At 42.1% G+C, this 27,801-nt stretch overlaps 4 protein-coding genes across 4 annotated transcripts; 3 read left to right on the plus strand and 1 right to left on the minus strand.

The window, feature by feature from the left end:
- The first annotated feature begins 94 nt into the window (after nt 1-94).
- LOC5506505 (tudor domain-containing 6-like) lies at nt 95-6,248 on the plus strand. Its single transcript, XM_032374899.2, has 8 exons — nt 95-628; nt 1,313-1,516; nt 1,908-2,113; nt 2,367-2,518; nt 2,999-3,063; nt 3,539-3,678; nt 4,177-4,276; nt 4,483-6,248. The coding sequence occupies exons 1-8, from the start codon at nt 121-123 to the stop codon at nt 5,910-5,912; spliced, it is 2,805 nt and encodes a 934-aa protein (XP_032230790.1). The 5' UTR covers nt 95-120; the 3' UTR covers nt 5,913-6,248.
- On the minus strand, nt 5,983-12,004 carry LOC5506504 (retinol dehydrogenase 7). Its single transcript, XM_001627148.3, has 4 exons — nt 11,454-12,004; nt 9,455-9,637; nt 8,790-9,029; nt 5,983-6,976 (listed from the first exon to the last, which is right to left on the minus strand). Exons 1-4 carry the CDS (start codon nt 11,824-11,826, stop codon nt 6,732-6,734), a joined length of 1,041 nt encoding a protein of 346 aa, XP_001627198.2. The 5' UTR covers nt 11,827-12,004; the 3' UTR covers nt 5,983-6,731.
- Nucleotides 12,005-13,686: 1,682 nt separating this feature from the next.
- LOC5506508 (retinol dehydrogenase 7) lies at nt 13,687-17,791 on the plus strand. The gene is made up of 4 exons (XM_032374901.2): nt 13,687-14,128; nt 16,156-16,338; nt 16,586-16,822; nt 17,000-17,791. The coding sequence occupies exons 1-4, from the start codon at nt 13,756-13,758 to the stop codon at nt 17,221-17,223; spliced, it is 1,017 nt and encodes a 338-aa protein (XP_032230792.2). The 5' UTR covers nt 13,687-13,755; the 3' UTR covers nt 17,224-17,791.
- Nucleotides 17,792-21,075: 3,284 nt separating this feature from the next.
- On the plus strand, nt 21,076-24,912 carry LOC5506506 (retinol dehydrogenase 7). Its single transcript, XM_048725542.1, has 4 exons — nt 21,076-21,533; nt 23,271-23,453; nt 23,707-23,943; nt 24,132-24,912. Exons 1-4 carry the CDS (start codon nt 21,155-21,157, stop codon nt 24,353-24,355), a joined length of 1,023 nt encoding a protein of 340 aa, XP_048581499.1. The 5' UTR covers nt 21,076-21,154; the 3' UTR covers nt 24,356-24,912.
- The last annotated feature ends 2,889 nt before the right edge of the window (nt 24,913-27,801 follow it).

Here is a 27,801-nt window from a genome sequence, read left to right on the forward strand (position 1 = left end):
TGACGTACTCATATCCAGACTCTATCGCTGCGAAGTAATGCGTGGTTACTCAACCTCTATCGAGCATGCTGGCGTATTTTGGATAAAAGCAGCCGTTCCGACGCACAAAAAAGTGCCGAAATGCCGATACTTTCTCCAGAACAGCGTCTTGCAATAGCGATCGGTGTTCCTACAGTTGCCTTTTTGTTGTTTTTATGGTACAAGCGAAGGCAAGGACTGCGCGAATATGAAGAGGAAGATGATGAAGAGGAGACGGAACAAACCTCGGTGGCCACCGTTTTTGAGACATCTCTCGAACTGAAAGTCCCTGCATCTGTGTCGGGTGTTATTATTGGACGTGGTGGAGCAAATATAAAGAAAATACAGAAAGAAACAGGTACTTATATCAATTTTAAAGACGACGATGAGCCGAAGGAGAAAGATTTCGGCGCGAACAGAACGCCAAGTGAGAGGACTATCGTGATCAAAGGTGAAAGAGAAAAGGCACGTAAAGCCGAGTTGATAATCAAAAAGATTGTCGCTGAACAACCGAGACAACTGACAGAGGAGTACCTGATACCACAGGCAGCCTGCGGCAAGATTATAGGTAGAGGAGGAGCAACAATAAGGCACCTTTGTCAAGTATCCGGTAAGTGTTATTACTTATTTTGTTGTGATACCAATTACTGTAAGCTTATATTATGGGACAGTGCCCTATTATCGGACACTCAAAATCAAAATCGAAAAAAAAGGAAAACACGCCGAAAAATGACCCATCGAGTCGAAGAAACAACATTCAGAAAACATGTTTTCCGAAGATTTTTACGAGTGTTTATTGTAATTATTACAATTTTCTCTCACGCACCGCAAAATGGCGATTGAAATCCTCTCTTTGACTTGAATACTGTACACGAGGACGAAAAGAAGCTGTAAAAAAGTCCAAGATTTACTGATCGTGATGAAAGTGGCTCGGCGAATCCACCATTTTGTTGTTGATCTCACAGGATGCATTTGGCATCTGTTTCCGTAGACATTTCGGGATTTCTTGCTGTAAAACCTAAGACTCAATTGTGTTTTGTACGCGGAATATTTTAGCGTAAATCTAAAGTGTCCAATAATAGGTACCATACCTTACTTAATTATATATTTTAAATGATCCTGTCAATAAGCTGGTTTGACAACCATGCGTGAAAATGTATCAAAAAGCAGAAAAATCTACCCAATTACAATTTGAAATTCATAGCGGTAGAAACGAGAAGGGCCACGGGGGGTTTGTTCTTCTATCTATATTTTACTGTAGTTGTAATATTCTACCGTGTAAATATCACTCAAGGTGCTAGGATCGTCGTAGACAGAAGTGAGATACGGCCAGATGTTCCCCGCAAGTGCACAGTAACAGGCACAGTTGATCAGATTGCAAATGCCAAGGGTTTACTGGATGAGACAATAGCTGAGCACAATGCAGCGATGGCCAGAAAGCGCATGCCTGCTGTTCATCCTGTCGTGCCGGTGGCTGCAACACCTTCATTAGCTAAAGGTACACACCCACAGTGATAATACAGTAATTCTCTAAACCCATCAATTTCTCTTAAAAAAAGGCCAGTCATGCCATATAATATTACACTCCTGCACAATACAACATCACAAAAAGCACTCACTGTTTTTTCATCAGCTCAAATATCCTCGATAAGGTATCCGAATTTAATTGTGGATGGAAACCCATGAAATCCATGCCTCTCCCCCCCCCTCCCTCTTTTTGGAAATCCTGGAAGGTCCCCTGACAAAGGAGTGGCTTTTCAACAGTGCAACATTACTATCTTGACAGTGTTAGGAAAAAAGCCAGTAAGAAAAACAGTTTATCTGATTGACATCAAATTCACTAGCCAATTCACTGATTCAAGAATCAAATATGTATTGTTTCTTTCCAGACCCCTTAGCAGCTAGCTCTCCAGCAGTCCAGTTTCCAGTTGTCAGTGACTATGTAGAGGTTTTCGTCTCTGCCGTGGACACACCTGGTCACTTTTGGGTGCAGCTGGTGAAGGGCCATGGAGCCCAGGAGCTGGATAAGTTGGTGTCTGACTTGACTGAGGAGGCTAGCACTGGTAGTGCTGACAGTATTGTTCAGTCTGTGAAGGTATGTTGTAGTAAATAAATCTATGCAACAATCTAAAGCCCTGGCAGTAGTGTTTGACAGATGTGCCCAAGTGTTTTTGTTTTTAAAATTATGGTCTGATAGAAAGAAGGGCACCATTGTTGGCAATATGACAGGGCTGAAATTAATGGAGTTTAACTTCTTACATTTCTTATTAAATCTGACTGTTAAGGGGGCCCTGGATCAATAATGCATTATCTAAAGCTAAAATACTTATTCCTCTTTGCTGTTTTAGGTTGGTGAAGTGTACTGTGCACCATTCCCACAAGATGAGTCCTGGTACAGGGCCAAGGTCACCAAGGATAACAATGATGGCACTGTTGAGGTGTTTTATGTGGACTATGGAGATGTTGGAACTGTGCCAAAATACAGGATGCGTAAGCTCAGGTACTGCAAACTATAGACACATCCAAGGTTTTATAAAAAATGCCAATAGAAGTTTGAAGAGTTTCCATCAATAGGGGTCAAAAACTGTTTGCCCTTTTGTTCCCTTGTTGTTCTTACAGTATTTTTTCTTACAGTACTTTTTAACATATCATTTGTCATGTATCTCTATTAAAGTGGCCTTATTGGAAGCTGTCAAATTTGATTTCGAGTTCTCCAAGAGGCAATCGTTTTCTGGATACCTTTCCATGACAATTTTAGCTCTTATGGCAGTCCTGTATTATTTTCAAGGTGATGCAAACAATGATTTTAATTTCAAGACATAATGTACAGTATATCTTAAGCTAAAGTATACCATAAAACTACGTACAATTATTGAAATTCTTCTGGTACATGGTCTTTTTCAATAGGTTGCTTAGAGCTGCAGTTCTACAGAATCCTATTTTTTTAGTAAAAACATTTTGACAATATTGATTCTTCTAGGGAGGAGCAAACATGGCTTCCATTCCAAGCTGTTGAGTGTTACCTTGCAAATGTCAAGCCAAAAGGTAAGTTGTGGCAAGTAAAAGTGAGTTGATCACATAATACAATGTTTGTACTTGCCTGCTAGCCAAGTGACAGATTTAGAATATTAAAAATAGCAGCATGGCTAAAAAGAGCATCAAGGAATCTGCCAAGTCATGACATTTTTGTCAATCAAAAGCTGTGACTCTTGCACAGTAATTTGCCATCTTTTTGACTTATGCACATCACACAATTTCTGTTTGGTTATCTTTCAATGAGGGAGTCATTTTTTTCTTTTATTTGTTGTTGTTGTTTTTATTGTTTGTCATTTGGCTTTAAAAAGACTTAATTAAGTGAAAAGCAAAGATACTTTCAATAGAATGTTGTTAATCAATTATCAGACTTCAATGGTGGATGTTTGTTGCTTCCAAAGTGTTATATTACTGTAATTATTTTCAATTGAAGTTGATGAACGACATTCTTCTTTGCTAACATGACCCAAATAATACTTTTGTGTAGATGGAGAGTGGAGCAAGGAGGCCATTGATGTTTTTAAGCAGCTCACACATTATCCAGACTGGCAGGTCATTATGACCAAGGCAGTCAGGTATTGTGGTGCCACTCCCTGCTTGGACGTGTACAACACTACCACAGACAAGGTAAGAGTAAACTTCAAGGACAATTGGCGAACACAATGTTTGCTTGGCAAACATATGACAGCTTCATGATTAACAGCTTCATAATCAACATCATACAGAATAATATGTGGTGTCAACAACAGTCATACTGTTACAGTATATAATATTTGCATGCCAAAATTAGATCATTTTGATCTAGTATGTACTGTAGAATGCTTCATTACAACCTATTATACACCGGTTGACTAAAAACAAATAAATGACAAACAACACTGGTTAGGGAAAACAAGTCTTGTACATGTTAATAACATTCAGTGGGGCTAATTAAAGTTTGTAGTGAGTCCCTTGTAATGAATGAACGCATTTTTAATACAAGAACACATTATTGGACAAACTATGTTCCATTTTCCATTCTCTTATTGTCAGACTGTTGAAATAGGTGTATATATTTTCACAATATAATAGCATCTTATGTTGAGATGTTGATGTTGGGTAATGTCAATGTATTTATGTGACCAGGACATTTATATCAACCAAGAGATGATCAAAGGGGGATTCGCCACAAGTGATGTGAAATATCCGCCCTCAACTCCTGATAACGCCCCTGCTGAGAATGCAGGTAATATGAGAAGCCCACTTCAACTTGTACACAGGTACTGTGGAACTCATGGTACGATGATCGATTAGAGGCACATTTTCTGTGGAAATTACCCTTGTGTGCTTAAGTTAAGTACTAGCATTAAAAGTTCCACTTGACCCCCGAGAGTTGAGGGAGCAACAGTCAGCCGTGCTTACATCTAATGTTCTTTGCTTTTTTTTTTCTAGTAAAAGATGAAGTCGCTGTCAAAATGGAGGCTGCAGATGTCACTGACAGTCGACCGGAAGATGTTGCGACTTCACGGGCTCCAAGCGAGTCCAACACTGATAAGACTGTAGCCTTTCACGTCACCAAGCCAGTCTCACCCAAGGAATTCTCTCCAGTGAAAACAGCACTTGTTAAACGCGTATCCCAGGACTATGTAGGCACCTCGCCCTCCAAGAAGAGTAGAACATCCTCTGAATTGGGGATAACTGAGCACGATGAGGTGTTTGAGCAGGGGCAAGTAGCACCTGAAGCGGCAGAGCAGCTAAATAACGAGCCGCTGGAGTTCCTTGCTGGCCTACAGGGTAAGAAGAGGGAAGATGGTCTTGCAGCTAAGACTTACTTGTTCGGCAGTAGCGAGCGCTCTGATACGAAAAGGTCTCCAGAAAAACCACCGTTAAAACCCGAGGTGGAAGAGATGATTAAACTAAAGGTGAGTAGAGCCTTTGAACTTGAGACAAATCCGGCAGAGGAAACCGAAGACATTTCGCAGACGAACCAACAAGAGGGTATGCCTGAAGCTCAAGATCTTAACGCTAAGGAGGACGACGGCCAAAAGGCTGTGGACGGGCAGAAGAAAGAGAATGGGGTTACGGATCTCGACGAGGATGATGAGCTTGAGACCTTCACGTCTTCCTTTCAGCAGCAGGTAAAAGTGAAGACGTTACCCGTTACAGTAACGGTACGTAACGCAACTAGCGAGACGACAGAGCGTGACCAAGAGCATGACACAGGCGACATCGCTTTACCTCAGTATAAAGGTGCCCCACCTTTAGTTGTCGTTGCCGAACAAGCTGACTCAGTTGCTTCAGCTCCAGAAACGCTGGCTGCAAGGGAAGAGGGGGAAGCTGTAGTCGAGTCTAATAGCAGTTTGAAAGAAGACAGTGTTGACGCTACTGTTGTGGAAGCTGAGAGCACTCCGGGTCCGCAAGTCGTGATTTCCGGATCCGAGGAAGAGAGTGAAGAAGAAAGCGAGGAATATAGTGAAGAAGAAAGTGAGGAGGAGAGTGAAGAAAGTGACAGCGAGTCATTTGCTAGTGCTTTGGAGGAGCCTGGGTCAGACACGGACTCGACGAGTTACCAAACAGCACGCAATAACATCGAGAGTAGCACGACCTCGCTTGAATATGACACGGCAGAGGGCGGCACGGATACAGAAACACTGAGGTCCCAGAATGATACCCATGGGACGCCTGTGAACTCCGACACGGAGAGTGAAGGCGAGGAGTATGAGGAGGACGAGGGGGAGAAGACGCCGAAGCGAAAATTATCCCTTCAGGATTCAGATGCCACGCCCAAAGGGTCCTTGGCTGCTGAGGCAATGTTTGGGTCAGAGCAGGAGCTTGGTTATAAAGGGGACACTGAGGCATCTACGGAAAACCTTCATAAATAACGAGCGACTTTGAGTTGGCAAATTACTTACGGTGGACGGAAGTTTATTAAAATTTAAAACAAGATGCCTGTTAATGAATAACGCCGTAAATTCTTTATTAGAATATAGCCCCTTTTTACAGAAAGGGAGTTTCCTAAGTTATAACTGGTTAGAAACATTTCACCAAAACCAGTCAAAAGAGGTAGAAGATACAATATGTATTTTTGAAGTTCATAAAGATACCTTTTAGTGTCAGAAATTTTATAAGATGTTTAACAGAAAATGTTGATCGACTCAAGCAAATGTTTTCGTAATACGAGCTTAAATGTTTCTATTAAATTGCAAAAGGAACATAAATGCCTGTAAAAGTTGGTTTTTGTTCATGAATATTGCGTCACCTCCTCTGCAATGCTGATGCCACATTTTGTACTGCCAATGTCTTGACGTTTCAAGTTTGAACACCCGATAAATATCATCGAGGGCTGCTTCCGCCGAAACACGCGCAAAAAAACCTTTACAACTTTCAACGATGTTCAATCATGTTCCAAGAGCCCACGTACCTTTGTGCAACGATATTGGGAAATGTTAAAAATGTTTAACAAAGTTCCGTTGTCCAATATACCGCGAAATACCATCTCGATTTTGATAACCACTAGCGATGTCCCCACATTGCATCACAAAAGAGGAGTGCCCCCTCTCTCCTTCCGAAGTTCTGCACATACACCTGCTTTATAAAAGTTGCTCATGATAACTGAAAATCCTTTTTTCCCAAAAAACAAAAAATCTCATAACTTTTCATTGCATTGAGCGAGGAAGTCATCAGTGAATATCAGTTACTTTCTATGCCGTTCTGCCTTTTTGTTGCTCAACGCCACTTGGCATAACTTTGCTCTTCTCCATCTTGACTAAGATTGCGTCTGCCAACTTCGTGGGAAGTACAGAGAGCGCGGCACACTTGAGTGCCTGTAGGTTGACCTGATAGCGAGGCTGTGGGTCCCGTAATGTGAGCGCATCTACAGCCGTGTCTATCACCTTATGAGTAAACGGGGAAGACTCCCGGTAGTACTCTTGTAGCGCCTCTATACCTGGTGAACAAAGCAATGCGCAGTTACTGTAGTGTTTGCAGTACTTTGATAATCAGCTGTCCTTATCATATCTCCTAGTAGGGTATCTTTTCTAGCCGACTTCTAGGCAAAGAGTACTACGAGCTATGATAGGAATCGAACAATTTACAACAAAGATTGTTCCGTCTGTCGTTAAGGCTGACGAGTCCAGCGTTTGTTAGACTATCAGTATAAGAAAAATTCGGTGTATATATGATTGACATGTCTCGCTTTTGTACGCGCTCAATATCGTCACTAAGGTACGATGGAAGCGCATGATGAAAAACAGCTGCGCAATACTCTAGGACTGGTCTTATCGCCGAACAATAAAAGTCAATGATGTCCTTAGTGGGAACACGAGCCCTTCTTAATGAAACAATGAAGTACAAACGCCGCTTGTTAGCTTTCTTGATACATTCTAATACATGATCGTTCCACTTAAGGTCATTACTGATGGTCAACCCTAGAATCTTGGCCGAATTTACAACTGGAAGTTCTTTACCCTCGATTGTTAGAGGGGCGAAAACATGAGTAAGTTCGATAGTAAGTTTTTTACTCTTGTCCGGATTGAGTTGCATCTTATGCTCCCGCGACGAGTCTTCAACGGCAGAAACGGAGCCTTGGGCGTTACCCAAAAGGCCCCTTGGAACAGTTTCAGAGGTGGTTGTCATCCACGTACTTCCAGGCCAGAACATCCTCGAAATCCACATTCAAGTTGTTGATCATCAGTAAAAACAGCCAGGGACCAAGTTTTGTTCCTTGTGGGACGCCGGCAGGGACAGTGCCCCATTCAGATAGTTGATAGTTTAACACGTTGTTTACGATGACTCAGGAAATTGATGACCCAATTTGCCACGCTCCCGGGAATGTTCAGGCCAAGGATCTTTTGGACTAGTATCAATCAGATCGAAAGCTTTTCCATAGTCGAATAGCACGACTCTAACAGCGGTTCCGGTCCCATCAGTAGCACGAGTCCAGTGATGTAACATGGATAACAGCGCGTAAAGGGTGGATGACTTCGGTATGCCCCCGTATTGGAGGGGGTCAATGATGCTAAGTACTGCTGGTGCAACATGGTTAGCAACGACAAATTCCTCGGCGATCTTGGACATAGCTGGAGTAAGTGAGATAGGACGAAGATGTTTAGAAGGATCGACCACAGGATTCTGTTTAGGCAGGGGGACCACGTCGGCGAGTTTCCACGAAGACGGGAGTTTTTGTTCGCTGTAAGTTATCGGCTGAACGAGGATCTCCGCATAATCACGTAGTAGCCAGTTGGGTATGCTATCCGGTCCGGCCGCCTTACGCGGATTAAGTTTCTTGAGAGCGCTTTAAACGGCGGGCTCGGAGACAGTGAAGGGAGAAAGGTCCACACTGGCGTGGTGTCCCGACAAGAGGCTCGAATGACCCCATTTGCTTTAGAAAGGCACTATTGATAGCGTTGGCGAGCTCAACAGCAGTAGAAGTATCGTCCCAGCGGTTAATAAAACAATACACGTTAACTAAGTGTTTGTTGTTTAGACTTTTAGAAGCCAAAGCTCCTAGGGCGGTCCCAGCTCCTTTCACCTCAAAGCAATGGGAATTTTGACGAAGCACCTCAAAAACCATGTGCACAAACAGAGAACATTGCTGGGACCGAACCACATGACAAATGATACTGCACACAATCTTCACTAAATGATTGCTTTGATTGCCTTGTTACTTCTCAAGACTACATTATATAGACTAGAAATTGCGGCCTGATAATGTGACATGCATATTGACGTTCACTAGGTGGTCACATTAATGTACTCACCACGAGCGCGAAACGTTTCACCGTAGTCTTCTTTTAATTCATGGCTGAGCCTCTCCCATAGGTCATTGTAATTTTTGACTATCTTCTGTTCGTCCCAAAGAGGAGTCTTGAACCCTCCGGGCTCTATTATAATGACCCGGACACCCCATGGGGACATCTCGCGTCTCAAAGCATCGGAAAAAGCTTCTACTCCATATTTGGTGATAGAATAAGCAGCCATGGATGGTACAACGACGATACCTGTGAAACGGGAGTAGAAAGGGAAATTGCCTTTGATGGCCCAGCAATTCGTACTGGGCGAAACAAGCCTTCCCAGCACACTGGCAAAACAGCGCTCTATTGATCATGTGGCAGAAAGAAAATGCTGACTTGCCCAACCTACTATCGTCTTCAAGGAATAATCGAGGCGAGGCCAAGTAAGCCAGCAGTGTAATAAGCTTTTCCAGACAATGCTAGCGCCGATTACACGGGACTTAGAGGGGCGTAGCCAGGGAAATACAGTAAATGTATGAGCAGACATTACTTGAAATACAGGAAAAAAATGACAAATATGGGCCTCTTGGACCCCGTCCTGTTTAAAATCCTGACTACGCCCCTGGCACGGGTAGTCCTCTAGTTATTCGGAAACAGGGGGACGTTTGGTTATGAAAAGTATAACAACGCACCGGCTATACTCGATACATTTACGACTCTCCCTCTTGCCATCTTGACGAGTGGAAGGAAAGTCTTGGTGACATCCACCAGGCCCCAAAGGTTCACATCTGCCATGCGCTTGTAGTCGTCAAGCGGGAACCACTCCAAGGGGGCGAGAGTCATGAATCCAGCGTTGTTATACACCGCCCACAGACCTGGGGGAGAAATGGGTACAACAAAAGAAAACATTAGCATGTGACATGGTGTAGTGGCGAGATGGGGATATGAAGAAACTTATCCAGTCGGATGCATTATATCTTTATTGCCTGTGGCTTAGTATTCGTAAGCAGAGTCAGGTATAGTAATAAAGCTTCGCCTTGGAGGGAACAAAAGGGATAAGCATACAGACAAAACCCGTAGAACCATTCAACCATCATCACCGTCTAAACTCCATTAGTGTTTGAATAAGAAAAGAGCCGAATCCTCTTGAACAATAACATGATTAGGGAGAATCAGTTCCCACTCTTATGTTAGAAGTTCATAGATTAACGGGCTGATAAAATAGATAAGAATATCTATTGCTCTCTTCTGTCGCTAATTCGTTACTGATTTTATACCTCTCGATACTTCATACATATCTTCACTTGCGTTCATAGCTTGCCAGTTTAATATCATAGCGTTAGAAAAATATTTTAGCCGGCTAAGCCCTCTGGGCACCCAAAAAGCAAAGGGCTCTAGGAATGTAAGTAAACTATATCGGTAGGTACAGGGGGGGGGGGGGGGGGGGGGGGGTGCGAAATCCGAAAAATTCGACCTAATTTTTCCGGGGGGAGGGGGAGGGAGGAAGTTATCTGATAAAAATCTAACCATCTCCGAAAGAACAAAAAGGCTGCTTTTGCAGCATGCCTTTGCAGTATCTTCACGTGACGTTTATTGTCGGATTTTGCTACATACCAGAGTGATCTAGCTTATGATTTTTAGTTTTGACTACAAAAAGCACGTCTATTGAGAACCAAAAGTGGACTTTTTTTTGGAGGGGGGGGGTGCGTTCGCACCCCCTGCACCCCACTAGTTACGGGCCTGCGGTAGGTAAAATATATTGTACAAGCTAGTAGAAGATGGGCCAGGAAACGAAAAATTAATCTTGTTTGAATAAATCACAGCACACAATCTCATTCCCAGTGCCTTAAAATGGGGCATTAGGGACTTTAAGATACGAGTTCAGCTAAGAGTACGGCGACGGTACAGAACAATGGACTTAACAAAAGGTTACAATCGATAATTTTTTTCCGAGTGTAAATTCAAAAAAGTAACATAAGAAAAAAAAAATATTATACTCGGAAAAAAGGTATATCTATCTATCGCGAGCTATGCTCTGCGTTAGAATCTACTTAATCAAGTTATCCAAGGAATCTAGTTAGTTCTTGTGTGCATAAAATATATACAGGATCCTGAACAAAGCATGAGCACAGCAAAGATGCTGAGAGTACATAATTTGAGAATTAAAAGGCTGCAAGTGAAAATGCGTTCTGTCTGATAGATTTCCAACCGTTCTCCGCCAAAACACAACGTGAAATTCCAAGTATTACGGTCCGGCGAGTACGTGGTCGGTTGGAGTATAAATTCACTTTTTTTTCTGTTTCCTATCCTAGAAAGAAGTTTACGGTTAATTTTTGTTAGTTCCTGAATATAAAGTAGCCGTAGCCGTTGTTGCATCTTAAAGTCCCTAATACGCATTTTTTTACACCTTTACTTTAACCTATTTAACACTTATCATTAAGTATCCTTCAAGTGGTTTATAATTAATATGCCAATGTGTGATAATGGGGAACCTTAAGAATATGCCTGTTAACTCTGCAAAACGTACAAAAAAACTCGTATCTATATCATCACAATCTAGTCCGGAATCTCTGCGGGAAACGCAATCGTGAGCAAAGGGTTCTAAGCTCGTAAAAAATGTCTTTTATTTGACTTTTTTAGTCATGATTTGTGAATTGCTGCGCAGCGATGGTATAAAACTATAATCTATACCTGTTCCCGAAGGCAGCACTCTCTTGACTTGCTCAAACGCTTCCACGATCTGTTCATGACTTGTGACGTCCATCAGCAGACCAACAGTACGTTTACTACAAGTCTGCTCAAGGTCCCGCTTGCCTTGCTGCGTCAAACACGCGCCGAACACATGGAAACCCATACCATCCAGGCGAATGACTAGACCTCTACCGAAGCCCGAGTCGCAACCGGTGACTAGTACGTACTTGTTGTGGTAATCACCGACTCTGCGCGTGGGGAGAAGAAGTTTTAGGGATAGCCAAGCAACGAAAAGGACCGCGATTACTGCACCCGCGAGCTGAAGCGGGGTAAACTCGATTGCAAATGCAAGAATACAGGGTAAAATAGCCATCTTTTAAAAAGTCTGGGGAGCAAATGATTATCAGATCCTAACAGACGACAATCATCTTGTACTGGATGTCCTTAGTTGTGTAATTTAATCGAGATTAATAAAGATTAATCGTTTCCCATTCTATCTATTGTTGACGTGTGTTGTGTCATATTAATGCCATTGCTCCGGGTGGGTCGGTTACACTCAGTTGCACAAGATACAGCACAAACATTAAAGTATGCGTCGTCCCATATTCAATAGAATTATCAATATTCCTAAAAGATGGGCTTTGTTTTTGGTTTATTTTTTATGTTTTAAAAAAAGGGATGGTCCATTCTTTCTATCATCCTGTTGCGTGTCTAGCTTAATTTCCTTAAAACAAATTATATATATTTCATGTTTACACTTCTCATTTTACTTCCTCTTGGGCACCGACCATTTCATAACTAATGGGGTGATAACTGATTTTTTTTTCCCTGCTTGATTTCTATTTTTTATTTATCTTTATTATTATTATATATATATATTTTCCATGTTTTTCTGGGTCCAAGCTCCCCTCTAGAATTTTGTCTGTACATTTTAATCATGGCTTGATCGAGCTTCTTTTTTTCTCTCTCTCTCAAGGCGATATTGTTTTGGGGGATAGTTCGTTGTCCCGACCCGCCGTAAAATGTCACATGATCCGTCTCTTGACAAACCCTGGTGAGAAGGCTAGCAGATGGCGTAGGTCTTGCTTGACTACATAGCTTTGTTATTTGACACGGGCTTTTTTATTTCATTTTATTTTAATTAAGTATAATATTTGGGTATAAGTTTTTATTAACACTGTGGCTTTTGCGATGGGGATAATGTCTTAAAGCATTTGAGGGTCTTACGCTGACCTCGTGCTGCTGTAGTTAACTCTTTATGAAAGAAATGCAGGGTTGCGTTTTTGGTTAGTAGACATCTTCTAAAATACATGCTGGCAAAATAGCCGCCTAAGAATTAGTTATCGCACATTATGACGCCAAAGCAAACATAGACATGAGCCGCCGGTCCGTTTAACTCATTTGTTGGTTTATACTAATTGAAGAAAATCATAAGGGACGGGCCCATTAGATGAAAAAATTTCCGAAAAAAAATTCAAGTAAGCTCCCCAAAAGCAACCAGGAAATAAACAACGAATCAACCGACAAAATAAAACACAGCTGTTCCGCACTGAAGTACCCAATGAAATGAACCGATGCTGAGGTTCCAACACTACGGCTTGACAACGCTGGCGCAAAATGCAATAACTAACGCAAAGTGTAATCTTAACGCGAAATTTAATCACTTTTAACGCAAAATGTAAAAAATCTTATAAACGCAATTGTATATGCACCCTAGATTTTCTCAAATTGTATCGGGGATAAGGTCACATAATACCAGCTTAAAAGTTCCTGAAAAAGCTAAGACAGAGACAATACACTTTCAATTCGCACTGCCTTTATTTGACTAATATAAAAATCCCTTTCAATTATCGCTACGTGTTGATTTAGACGACCTAAAATACTAGCTTGGATCCTGACCTGGCATTTACACAAACGCATGGCTTGTGTGTAGACCAGAAAATAATATTATCACAGCTTTTAAATCGAAAACTTGGCGAAACTGTAGGGTCGCTACTTTAGGGAAAAAAAGGTACCTCGCGTTCGTAGACCGTAAGAAAACAACATGTGTTTTTTTTTTTTTCTTTGTGACGGTAACCCCTACTCCCAATTTTTAGGGAGTATCCCACCCGGGGATATCCACTTCATGGTGCCATGGTTCGAGGGTTGCTTTATGATAATGTAAAGGAAAATACAAAACAAATTCGTCACGGCGTCACGCAAGCAGATGAACCCGTTGGACCGAAAGTCGAGGTCTATATATAACTCATAGACGTCTCGTCTTTCGCAAGGAGGAGGGCATTTGCTTCAAACTCTCCCAAAAATGTCTGCTCTTCGAGGAGTTCTTGCATTTGCATCCGAGTTAACCCCGCTTCAGCTCGCGGGTGCAGTAATCGCGGTCCTTTTCGTTTCCTGGCTATCCCTTAAATTCCTTCTCCCAACCCGTAGAGTCGGTGATTACCACAACAAGTACGTCCTAGTCACCGGTTGCGACTCGGGCCTCGGTAGAGATCTAGCCATTCGCCTGGATGGTATGGGTTTCCATGTGTTTGGCGCGTGTTTGACGCAGCAGGGCAAACGGGACCTAGAGCAGACGTGCAGTAAACGTACAGTTGGTCTGCTGATGGACGTCACGAGCCATGAACAGATCGCGGAAGCGTTTGAGCAAGTCAAGAGTGTGCTGCCTTCGGGAACAGGTACAGAATGGCACTCTGAAAGTTGTGTTAATTATACAGTATACAAAATAATTCGCATTGACTCCTGGTACTGTAGAGTAACTTGGATCACTAAAATTATTACTTATAATTTCAATATTATCACGTTTTCCTTTTCCTCCTATTATTGGCTTCTTTCGAATTGTGGGTGGGGCTATTTGGAAAGAGTGTAAGTGATTGTCTGGTAGATTAATGTTAATGGTAACATGCAGCCCCAACCGCCACACACAAACACATTCTTTTTTACAAGACACGCAACACTCGCCTGCCTTATCTGAGCGTCCGTTTTTCGATATTTGATGTTCAATGCTGAGATCATTTTGGATGTATTATTTCACAATACCTTGTTTTCGTTCCCAGTTATCACCTTACGAGATCAATATCTGATGGTCGCTGAACCGTTCATACTCCTAACTAGATAGATCTCAGACAGAGTCAGAGAGACTAGATCTCAGACAGAGTCATAGCACACAGGTATTACAAGACAATTGGTATCAATGAATCTAAAAAAATATATAGAGATGTTTACATCTTTACAGTTGAATTCATGGCAAATCATATAGCCCTAAATTCATATTGTATGATATGCAGAATATCGTAAAATCATATTGTATGATATGCAAGATATCGTAAAGGCATATTGGGTGACATACATATATCGTCAAAACGTATTGGGTGACATGCATGATATCGTAAAAGCATATTGTGTGGCATGCAGGATATCGTCAAAGCGTATTGCGTGACATGCAGGATATCGTTAAAGCGTATTGTGCGACATGCAGGATAGCGTCAAAGCGTATTGTGCGACATGCAGGATATCGTAAAAGCGTATTACGTGACATACAAGATATCGTAAAAGCGTATTGCGTGACATGCAGGATATCGTAAAAGCGTATTGCGTGACATGAAGGATATCGTAAAAGCGTATTGTGCGACATGCAGGATAGCGTCAAAGCGTATTGTGCGACATGCAGGATAGCGTTAAAGCGTATTACGTGACATGCAGGATATCGTAAAAGCATATTGGGTGACATACATATATCCGCAAAGGAAATTGTGTGACATGCAGGATATCGTAAAAGCGTATTGTGCGACATGCAGGATAGCGTCAAAGCGTATTGTGCGACATGCAGGATATCGTAAAAGCGTATTACGTGACATTCAAGATATCGTAAAAGCGTATTGCGTGACATGCAGGATATCGTAAAAGCGTATTGCGTGACATGAAGGATATCGTCAAAGCGTATTGTGTGACATGCAGGATATCGTAAAAGCATATTGTATGACATGCAGGATATCGTAAAGCGTATTGTGTTACATGCAATATATCGTCAAAGCGTATTGTGTGACATGCAGGATAGCGTCAATGCGTATTGTGTGACATCAAGGATAGCGTCAAAGCATATTGTGTGACATGCAGGATATCGTAAAAGCGTATTGTGCGACATGCAGGATATCGTAAATGCGTATTACGTGACATGCAGGATATCGTAAAAGCGTATTGCGTGACATGCAGGATATCGTCAAAGCGTATTTCGTGACAGGCTGGATATCGTCAAAGCGTATTGTGCGACATGCAGGATATCGTAAAAGCGTATAACGTGACATGGAAGATATCGTAAAAGCGTATTGCGTGACATGCAGGATATCGTAAAAGCGTATTGTGCGACATGCAGGATAGCGTCAAAGCGTATTGTGCGACATGCAGGATATCATAAATGTGTATTACGTGACATGCAAGATATCGTAAAAGCGGATTGCGTGACATGCCGTTCTTCAAAAAGAATTGTTTATCTATTCCTTGAATATGAAAAGTTGAAATGTTCCCACTCATTCTCATTTATTCAATAAGTGTATGTTTTTCGTACTTTGTTGTTGTTGTTGATGATATTATACCCATAAAAACACTGGGACTTTCTCCCTCTTGTGTTCGCCCTCTTGTGTTCCCCGTTTTTTGTTGTTGTTGTTATTGTTGTTTATTTTACTAAACTCCACTAATATCACCCCAGGTCTGTGGGCGGTGTATAACAACGCTGGATACATGACTCTCGCCCCCTTAGAGTGGTTCCCGCTTGACGACTACAAGCGCATGGCAGATGTGAACCTTTGGGGCCTGGTGGATGTCACCAAGACTTTCCTTCCACTCGTCAAGATGGCAAGAGGCAGAGTCGTGAATGTCTCGAGCATTGTCGGTGGGTGTTTTTATCTTAGAAGCTTTGTAAAAGCTCAAAATAAATCGAAGTAATAACAGATTGTTATACATAAGGTTGACATCTTTGAAAACTCCAGAAAGGATCCGTTAGTCCATCCCCCCTCCCTTGCTTCCCTATCAATGCAGGAAATTGATCTTTTCTGGCCCACGCAATGTCAGGCTTGTCTTTTCGTACAATTGATTTTGCATTGGTTTAAGCAAATCATGTAATCGAACCTTGTTCCCAGGCTTAATCGCGAACGAATTAACTGCACCGTACTCGATTACCAAATATGGCGTGGAAGCGTTCTCGGATGTTTTGCGTCGCGAAATGCTCCCCTGGGGGGTCCGGGTTAGTATCATCGAGTCTCAAGCATTCAAGACTCCGCTTTGGGACAATATCGCCACAAAGAAGTACATGTCTCTGTGGAACGGACTCGACCTGGAGATGAAGAAAGAGTATGGTGAAAAATTCGTGGAAGAAGGTAACATTTTATCGATCTTCATCAATAATAGAATTCAAGAGGGGTGGGGGAGGGGGGTTAGTTAAAAGGACACTGTCTTGACTTATGGAACTTATGGACACGAGAATTCTTCCATCTTCCATTTACAAGCATCTATCATTTGCTGATTGCTTTTTTCTATTTTGCTTTCGTCGCCAGATGTCGCCGGGTTAAGGAAATACATAGACATGTCGTCAACTGCTTTCTACATGGTAGTCGACGCCGCCATAGACGCCATCACGTCACGTGACCCTAAGCATCGCTATCCTGTGGGTTGGAATGCCAAGGTAGTGTCAATCTTGGGGGTCTTGCCTTCTGGCTGGACAGACGCGTTTCTCTGGACGGCTTGGCCTCGCCCCTCCCCCCTCGGTGCAAAGAAGTAGTAACAAGAGTTGAACACTCGCAACTAATTTTCCTTACATTGCTGCATTCACCAGTTGGAAAACGAGTAGGGGACTGGGACCGAGGCCTTGGCGCGTGTGACTTTGGGATCGGCTAGCCTACGAAGCAGGCCCAAAGGGTTGGGAAAGAAGAGGGACGGAGACGAGGCGCGTGCACTAGTAAGAGGAAACGATGAGGAAGCCAAAAAAAAAAAAAAACGTACGGCAAAAACCACACGGGGTCGGCTGCAAGCGCTGACTTTCCCTACTCTGCCCTCCATCCTTCTCTCCAGGCGCGCGGGATCTATTCCTCATCTTTCGAGTTTGTTGCGCTTGCTACGCAGGCTAGAGACCGACTAACTTGGCCGTTTTGCTCAACAAAAAAATCCTGCATTTACAATGTTATTTTTACCAACTTCTTGTTATTTTGATATAGGTGTCATTAACTTTTGTTTAGAAGTGTGAGTCATTTTGATTTAAAAAAGTTATTATGTAGTTTTGTAGAACTTTAAAAAATCTTAAATGGCAGTTATAAAATTGTGTATAGAAATAAACAAGATTTTTAAGCGTGTATATTGTTCCGTTCAAGATATTTTTTTTTATATTGAACAGAGAGAAATTTGAAGCGTAAATAAGAACGCCAAATATAGAAACAAACGTGGACAATTATCGGCGATCCTGTGCATCACTGATTTCATCAGCGATCGGAAGATCGTGAGCGATCAAAAATTTTAATGGAAGCCCGCCTTAAGTGAAAGTTGCGCTCCCCCTTGCGCCAAACGATAGCTACTTACCTGAAACATAGCTTATGCACTACATCTGGTAAAAATAGCCTCCAAATTGATGAAGGTGAAAAGGCCTTGTTCGAACTCCACTTGACGTCATATTCGCTGATTGCGACTGTTTGTTGCTCCGCCATTCATTTAGCCTTCCACTACTGACTACAATATCCACCATGGCGTACAAGCACAGCAGAGTTAGCTGCCATTCCTCCGATAGACAGTACACATCCCTTCTGTACAAAAAAAACATCGCCGGTCGCCTAATGCAAATTGCTACGAAAACCCGTAGTGAAGGACACTTTGGCCTCCCTCCCACTGACCCCTCCCCCCCCCTCCAAACACACACACACCTAATAGTGATATGATTTCAAGCCCCCAACCTTGTGTCTTTCGACGTTATTATTTTTTTTTCGGAAAGGCGCTGTGGCACCGCAACTGCTTCATCTCTACAAAGACTTGAGCCTCTAGGAAGGTGTAAACGCAAATGACGTCGTTAAGAAGAACAGGAGATGACAATGGATTTCAGCAAAATGTTTCTAAAAGAAAATCTTGCATGATTTTCTACAAAAATAAATCTAGTTAAAGATTCAGCAAATATGACATTGCAATATCTTTTATCAAAATATCCACTAAATGTCTTGACGCAGCACTTGAAGCCGCATTTTCACCAGATTACTTCCTGTTGATTACGTAACAATCTCCAATGATCTCCCTTCGGAAGTAAACTATGACAATGCCGCTTTAAGGGAGTGCTAATTAGACACCTTAAGGTGGGGAGAGGGGAGGGAGGGGAGGGAGGGGAGATATTAAGGGGGTTCTAAAACTTTAGAGGCTAAATTATCTTTAAATAGATGGGGGGCTTTTAAATTTTAAGGTGTCTTGAGTTGACATATTTTCATTAACACTCCCTTACCGGTCATGTAGCATTTTGTGCCAATCTCCACCTCTTGTCCTACGCGAGGTAAGCAGATCGGGCGAACAAGGCGAGAACGCCTGACCCTTTTCTTTAACTGTGTGAGGGCGATTTCATTCCCCCAGCCATCTTTAGTCAAGAATCGACGAAGTAGGCGTACAGCGCTCACTTGGATGGGCTGTACTAGACAAGGGGAGTGGCCCTAACCCCCCCCCCCCCCCCCCGTCCAGTGCTGTAGTACTGTACATACACCTGCTTTAAAAAAACTGCTTATGATAACTGAAAAATCCTTTTTTCCCAAAAGACGAAAAATTTCAGAACTTTTCATGGCCTTGAGTAAGGGAATCATCAGTGAATATCAGTTACTCTCTACGCCGTTCTGCCCTTTTTGTTGCTTAAAGCCGCATGGCCACCAGTTTACTTCCGGAGGTCCGACGGAAACCTCAACCGTTAAAAGACAAAAGAATCTATTAGAATCCGAGATATTTATAAACGGGGAAGACTCCCGGTAGCACTCTTGTAGCGCCTGTATAACTGGTAAACAAAGCAATGTGCAGTTACTCTATTGTTTGCAGCACTTTGATACGCAGCCGTTCCCACCATATTTCCTTGTAGCACGGGAATTAGGATACTTTGTCAGCGATTTCTTAATAAAATAACCCAAAATGCATTCCCAATTTGTATTGAATATAGTATTCAGCGAATAAAATATCTCTAACCTTTGTGCGAAATGTCTCCTGCCTACCTCGATTCAGCGAACGTTATATTTCTATTTCTCTTGTTAAAAAACCCACGCGATCGTTGTTCAACTCTCGAAACATTTGAACAGTACTGAGTAACCATAGCCTCTTGAGTGTTCGTGACTAGCCCAAACGCTCTCCGAACCTTACTTCGTATTTAGGTTCTATATAAAATAGGAAGGGAGTGAAACAACGCTCGATTCCGAAAACCTGCCTAGTTAAGGGCAATGTTGTGATGTTGGTATGAGACATGATTGATGAGTGACAGCTCACTTTCTCTTTGAACTTATCGCGCCGCCGACACAGGCCAAAAAAGCTATAACAACGCACCGGCTATACTCGAGACATTCACGACTCTGCCTCTTGCCATCTTGACGAGTGGAAGGAAAGTCTTGGTGACATCCACCAGGCCCCAAAGGTTCACATCTGCCATGCGCTTGTAGTCGTCAAGCGGGAACCACTCTAAGGTGGCGAGAGTCATGTATCCAGCGTTGTTATACACCGCCCACAGACCAGGGGGAGAAATGCGCTCCATTTTACAATTCCTCAACGGATGCGCCCTGAGTGAAATCTTAGTTGACACCTTGAGTTCGTGAGGTGATAACTTTTCGTTTACACATGAATAAGAAAGGCCGAAAATACAAGCCAGGTTGTCCTCTTGGTAATAATTTAAGAACATTCATTATTGACGATATAAGTCAGGGCGGGTTGGACTCAGCCACGATGTTTTATTAGGGAAATTGACTATTTTGTCGCGAACAAGTTCAAAGTAAGTTGTTACTAAAATTAGAACAAGTTTTGCGCAAAATATATACAATACCGTTGCGCCTTGGCCTTAAATCGACGAAAACTATGTAAAATCTCGAAATAAAGTGTGATAATGGGAACGTTAAGAATATGCCTAGAAATTCATATTAACAGTTTAGACAAATAATGAAAATATTTTATAGTAAGAAATGTCACTTTACTGACAAACATTGCTTCTCTTAATTTTACAATTTGCTTTTCACGTTTTCTAATTTATTTTGTTAGACTTTGCAACATTTGTGACATTTTTTTTCATCATTTTAGACTCGAAATAAAGCCCCAAACCTCTTTTTCATGCCGCGAAAATTCACACGTCACATTCGACTATAAACCCTAATTTTCGTCAAATTCCCTAGCCTGTATACAGACCTCCGTAAAAAGGAGGATAAAAAGGACAGGCTACAAATTCCCCTACTGCGATATAGGGAGACTTTAAGTATGTTAAATATGAATACTTAAGGACCGAAAACCGTTAAAAAACCTTCTGTTGCAATTACTTTTTTCATAGATTTACGGGACTAAATGTAAAGATAAGACAAAACAAATCCGTCACGATCACGCGATCACACAAAGACGTCTCCCTTGGAGGCTGACAGATGAACTCGTTGAACCGAAAGTCGAGGTATATATATAACTCATAGACGTCTCGTCTTTCGCAAGGAGGAGGGCATTTGCTTCAAACTCTCCCAAAAATGTCTGCTCTTCGAGGAGTTCTTGCATTTGCATCCGAGTTAACCCCGCTTCAGCTCGCGGGTGCAGTAATCGCGGTCCTTTTTGTTGCTTGGCTATCCCTTAAATTCCTTCTCCCAACCCGTAGAGTCGGTGATTACCACAACAAGTACGTACTAGTCACCGGTTGCGACTCGGGCTTCGGTAGAGATCTTGCCATTCGCCTGGATGGTATGGGTTTCCATGTGTTCGGCGCGTGTTTGACGCAGCAGGGCAAACGGGACCTTGAGCAGACGTGCAGTAAACGTACTGTTGGTCTGCTAATGGACGTCACGAGCTATGAACAGATTGCGGAAGCGTTTGAGCAAGTCAAGAGAGTGCTGCCTTCGGGGAACAGGTACTGAGCTGACACTCTTGTAGTTGTAAACCAACCGATGTCCGTTTTTCTTTTCATCCTATTACCGGTATTGGCTTCTAACGAATTATGGATTGGGGCTATTTGGAAAGATTGTAAGAGACCGTTAAATATATACAAGGGAAAGTCTGATTAATGAAAGGCCCATGCAGCCCCCCACCGCCACACACAAACACATTCTTTTATACTAGACACGCATCATTTTGGATGTATTATTTCACAATACCTTGTTTTCGTTCCCTCTGGTAACCTCACGAAATCAATATCTGATGGCCGCTGAACCGTTCATTTTCCCAACTAGATATCTGAGATACACTCTTTTTTTATATAAGAACGTCTATATATTTTTTTTTGTTGGGGCTGGGCCGTTCTTCTTTTTGGGACAATTTCAGGCTGAATATTGATTCTACATTTAAGAACGCACCAGGACTAAAAAAAGAATTTTTTTATCTTCTATCAAAGCCTCGGCATGTTTTTCAAAATTTGGTGAAATCTCAGGCTGGACGTTTTTATAAAAAAAACGTTCTTATAAAAAAAATCTCTCAGGCATAGTAAAAGCACACAGGTATTTTAGAAGACGATTGACATCAATCCAAAACATTAGAGATGTTGTATGTAATATCTTTACTGTTGAATTTTTAGCAAGTAACGATCAACTCTCCCCACAACTTTTGACTCTTTCTTTCATATAATTTCCCAAAAATACAACACCCGACTTTCTGCCAAATCTAGTTACACCCTACCCAAAGCACGCACCAACTACAGGAAATTCAACATCCGATTTAGAGGTGTACAAATTTGGAACGAACTCACCCAAAATGACAAAGACCTAAATATGAAATCCTTCAAAAAAAAATTATCAGACGACCTAATCGCCACCTATTAACCCACCCACATCTTCACCTGTAACCCATACTATCACCTAATTCTTGGCCATATATTCCTTCCTTTTGTTTTTGTTTCCGCTCTGCTTGTACCAGCTTGTATTCTTGTCGTATCCTTGTTGTATCCTTGTCGTGTCTCTATATCTGTGTTTTTTCTCGTACATTCTTGCTTATGCACACAGCCTCCAGATCTCCAAACTAGGATTTTTCCCTAACATTTAAGTGCACCCTAGCCCGTTTAGCTCTCAAGCTATTCTAGGGTGCCCGCACCGAAGTATTGTCCCCCCTTGGTACGCAACTCTAGGTTTTTTTTTTTTTTTCTTTTTTTCTCTCCTCTCCCTATCAATAAATATATGAATATAAAAAAAAAAAAAAAAAACAACCTATGTAACACTTAATTTTGTGTGCAAATAAAAGATGTTTGTTGTTTTGTTGTTGTCAAATAGCCTAAAATGGTATGGATAAGAAAACTAGACTCTTGATCCTCAGAAATGTTTCCGTTACCTCTGTTGGGAAAATTATAAACTCGATTCTTCAAACATCTTGTCCTTGAATATGAAACGGTTAGATGATCCCTCTCTTTCCCATTTAGTTAATAAGTATATGTTTATTATTTATGTCATGTTTTTGTTGCTGTTTGCAGTACCCTTTTCACTTGGAGTGGTCACCTTTGAATTGGTAGTTGTACTTTTTTTGATGATTATTATTCCAATGTATCACTGCAGGTTTTTTGGGGGTTGTATAACAACACAGGGTACAAGACTTGCCCTTTTTATTAATTTCTCTGCTTTTTCTTTTTGTTGCTGTTGTTATTAATATACCTCATCCATATCACCCCAGGTCTGTGGGCGGTGTATAACAACGCTGGATACATGACTCTCGCCCCCTTAGAGTGGTTCCCGCTTGACGACTACAAGCGCATGGCAGATGTGAATCTTTGGGGTCTGGTGGATGTCACCAAGACTTTCCTTCCACTCGTCAAAATGGCAAGAGGCAGAGTCGTGAATGTCGCGAGCACTGTGGGTGTGTATTTTTATCCAAGAAGCTTTGTAAAAGCAAAAAAAATGGTTTCATTGGGTTTGACATTGTGAGATTCCAGGAAAGATCGGTTACCACCACTCCCTCCATCCCCACCCCCAGTATCCGTACCCCCCCCCCCTGATGGAGGAAATCAGTCCGTCTTTTCTGGGTCACACCATATCATACTTGGCTTTTCGTACAATAGATATCGAATTTTTTTTGGTTTAAATATCATGTAATCGAACCTTGTTTCCAGGCTTAATCGCGAATGAGTTAACTGCACCGTACTCGATTACCAAATATGGCGTAGAAGCTTTCTCTGATGTTTTGCGTCGCGAAATGTTCCCCTGGGGGGTCCGGGTGAGTATCATCGAGCCTCAAGCATTCAAGACTCCGCTTTGGGACGATATCGCCACTAAGAAGTACATGTCTCTGTGGAACGGACTCTACCCGGAGATGAAGAAAGAGTATGGTGAAAAATTCGTGGAAGGAGGTAACATTTTATCGATCCTCATCAATAATAGCATTCAAGAGGGGTGGGGGAAGGGGCTAGTTAAAAGTACACTGCCTTGACTTATGGAACTTATGGACGCGAGAATTCTTCCATCCATTTTCCATCTTCCATTTACAAGCATCTATCATTTGCATATGGCTTTTTTTCTATTTTGCTTTTGTCGCCAGAAGTCGCCGGGTTAAGGAAATACATGGACATGTCGTCAACTGCGACCTACATGGTAGTCGACGCCGCCATAGACGCCATCACGTCACGTGACCCTAAGCATCGCTATCCTGTGGGTTGGAATGCCAAGGTAGTGTCAATCTTGGGGGTCTTGCCTTCTGGCTGGACAGACGCGTTTCTCTGGGCAACTTTGCCTCGCCCCTCCCCGCTCGGTGCAAAGAAGTAGTAACAAGAGTTGAACACTCTAATTTTCCTTACATTGCTGCATTCACCAGTTGGAAAACGAGTAGGGGACTGGGACCGAGGCCTCGGCGCGTGTGACTTTGGGATCGGCTAGCCTACGAAGCAGGCCCAAAGGGTTGGGAAAGAAGAGGGACGGAGAAGAGGCGCGTGCACTAGTGAGAGGAAACGATGAGGAAGCCAAAAAAAAACGTACGGCAAAAACCACACGGGGTCGGCTGCAAGCGCTAACTTTCCCTACTCTGCCCTCCATCCTTCTCTCCAGGCGCGCGGGATCTATTCCTCATCTTTCGAGCTTGTTGCGCTTGCTACGCAGGCTAGAGACCGACTAACTTGGCCGTTTTGCTCAACAAAAAAATCCTGCATTTACAATGTTATTTTCACCAACTTCTTGTTATTTTGATATAGGTGTCATTAACTTTTTTTTAGAAGTGTGAGTCATTTTGATTTAAAAAAGTTATTATGTAGTTTTGTAGAACTTTAAAAAATCTTAAATGGCAGTTATAAAATTGTGTATAGAAATAAACAAGATTTTTAAGCGTGTATATTGTTCCGTTCAATATATTTTTTTTTTATATTGAACAGAGAGAAATTTGAAGCGTAAATAAGAACGCCAAATATAGAAACAAACGTGGACAATTATCGGCGATCCTGTGCATCACTTATTTTATCAGCGATCGGAAGATCGTGAGCGATCAAAAATTTTAATGGAAACCCGCCCTAAGTGAAAGTTGCGCTCCCCCTTGCGCCAAACGATAGCTACTTACCTGAAACATAGCTTATGCACTACATCTGGTAAAAATAGCCTCCAAATTGATGAAGGTGAAAAGGCCTTGTTCGAACTCCACTTGACGTCATATTCGCTGATTGCGACTGTTTGTTGCTCCGCCATTCATTTAGCCTTCCACTACTGACTACAATATCCACCATGGCGTACAAGCACAACAGAGTTAGCTGCCATTCCTCCGATAGACAGTACACATCCCTTCTGTACAAAAAAAACATCGCCGGTCGCCTAATGCAAATTGCTACGAAAACCCGTAGGGAAGGACACTTTGGCCTCCCTCCCACTGACCACTCCCCCCCCCCCCCCTCCACACACACACACACCTAATAGTGATATGATTTCAAGCCCCCAACCTTGTGTCTTTCGACGTTATTATTTTTTTCGGAAAGGCGCTGTGGCACCGCAACTGCTTCATCTCTACAAAGACTTGAGCCTCTAGGAAGGTGTAAACGCAAATGACGTCGTTAAGAAGAACAGGAGATGACAATGGATTTCAGCAAAATGTTTCTAAAAGAAAATCTTGCATGATTTTCTACAAAAATAAATCTAGTTAAAGATTCAGCAAATATGACATCGCAATATCTTTTATCAAAATATCCACTAAATGTCTTGACGCAGCACTTAAAGCCGCATTTTCACCAGATTACTTCCTGTTGATTACGTAACAATCTCCAATTATCTCCCTTCGGAAGTAAACTATGACAATGCCGCTTTAAGGGAGTGCTAATTAGACACCTTAAGGTGGGGAGAGGGGAGGGAGGGGAGGGAGGGGAGATATTAAGGGGGTTCTAAAACTTTAGAGGCTAAATTATCTTTAAATAGATGGGGGGCTTTTAAATTTTAAGGTGTCTTGAGTTGACATATTTTCATTAACACTCCCTTACCGGTCATGTAGCATTTTGTGCCAATCTCCACCTCTTGTCCTACGCGAGGTAAGCAGATCGGGCGAACAAGGCGAGAACGCCTGACCCTTTTCTTTAACTGTGTGAGGGCGATTTCATTCCCCCAGCCATCTTTAGTCAAGAATCGACGAAGTAGGCGTACAGCGCTCACTTGGATGGGCTGTACTAGACAAGGGGAGTGGCCCTAACCCCCCCCCCCCCCCCCCAGTCCAGTGCTGTAGTACTGTACATACACCTGCTTTAAAAAAACTGCTTATGATAACTGAAAAATCCTTTTTTTCCAAAAGACGAAAAATTTCAGAACTTTTCATGGCCTTGAGTAAGGGAATCATCAGTGAATATCAGTTACTCTCTACGCCGTTCTGCCCTTTTTGTTGCTTAAAGCCGCATGGCCACCAGTTTACTTCCGGAGGTCCGACGGAAACCTCAACCGTTAAAAGACAAAAGAATCTATTAGAATCCGAGATATTTATAAACGGGGAAGACTCCCGGTAGCACTCTTGTAGCGCCTCTATAACTGGTAAACAAAGCAATGTGCAGTTACTCTATTGTTTGCAGTACTTTGATACGCAGCCGTTCCCACCATATTTCCTTGTAGCACGGGAATTAGGATACTTTGTCAGCGATTTCTTAATAAAATAACCCAAAATGCATTCCCAATTTGTATTGAATATAGTATTCAGCGAATAAAATATCTCTAACCTTTGTGCGAAATGTCTCCTGCCTCCCTCGATTCAGCGAACGTTATATTTCTATTTCTCTTGTTAAAAAACCCACGCGATCGTTGTTTTCAACTCTCGAAACATTTGAACAGTACTGAGTAACCATAGCCTCTTGAGTGTTCGTGACTAGCCCAAACGCTCTCCGAACCTTACTTCGTATTTAGGTTCTATATAAAATAGGAAGGGAGTGAAACAACGCTCGATTCCGTAAACCTGCCTAGTTAAGGGCAATGTTGTGATGTTGGTATGAGACATGATTGATGAGTGACAGCTCCCTTTCTCTTTGAACTTATTGCGCCGCCGACACAGGCCAAAAAAGCTATAACAACGCACCGGCTATACTCGATACATTCACGACTCTCCCTTTTGCCATCTTGACGAGTGGGAGGAAAGTCTTGGTGACATCCACCAGGCCCCAAAGGTTCACATCTGCCATGCGCTTGTAGTCGTCAAGCGGGAACCACTCTAAGGTGGCGAGAGTCATGTATCCAGCGTTGTTATACACCGCCCACAGACCAGGGGGAGAAATGCGCTCCATTTTACAATTCCTCAACGGATGCGCCCTGAGTGAAATCTTAGTTGACACCTTGAGTTCGTGAGGTGATAACTTTTCGTTTACACATGAATAAGAAAGGCCGAAAATACAAGCCAGGTTGTCCTCTTGGTAATAATTTAAGAACATTCATTATTGACGATATAAGTCAGGGCGGGTTGGACTCAGCCACGATGTTTTATTAGGGAAATTGACTATTTTGTCGCGAACAAGTTCAAAGTAAGTTGTTACTAAAATTAGAACAAGTTTTGCGCAAAATATATACAATACCGTTGCGCCTTGGCCTTAAATCGACGAAAACTATTTAAAATCTCGAAATAAAGTGTGATAATGGGAACGTTAAGAATATGCCTAGAAATTCATATTAACAGTTTAGACAAATAATGAAAATATTTTATAGTAAGAAATGTCACTTTACTGACAAACATTGCTTCTCTTAATTTTACAATTTGCTTTTCACGTTTTCTA

The sequence above is a fragment of the Nematostella vectensis genome, chromosome 3, assembly GCF_932526225.1.
Source record: "Nematostella vectensis chromosome 3, jaNemVect1.1, whole genome shotgun sequence".
Taxonomy (NCBI): domain Eukaryota; kingdom Metazoa; phylum Cnidaria; class Anthozoa; order Actiniaria; family Edwardsiidae; genus Nematostella; species Nematostella vectensis.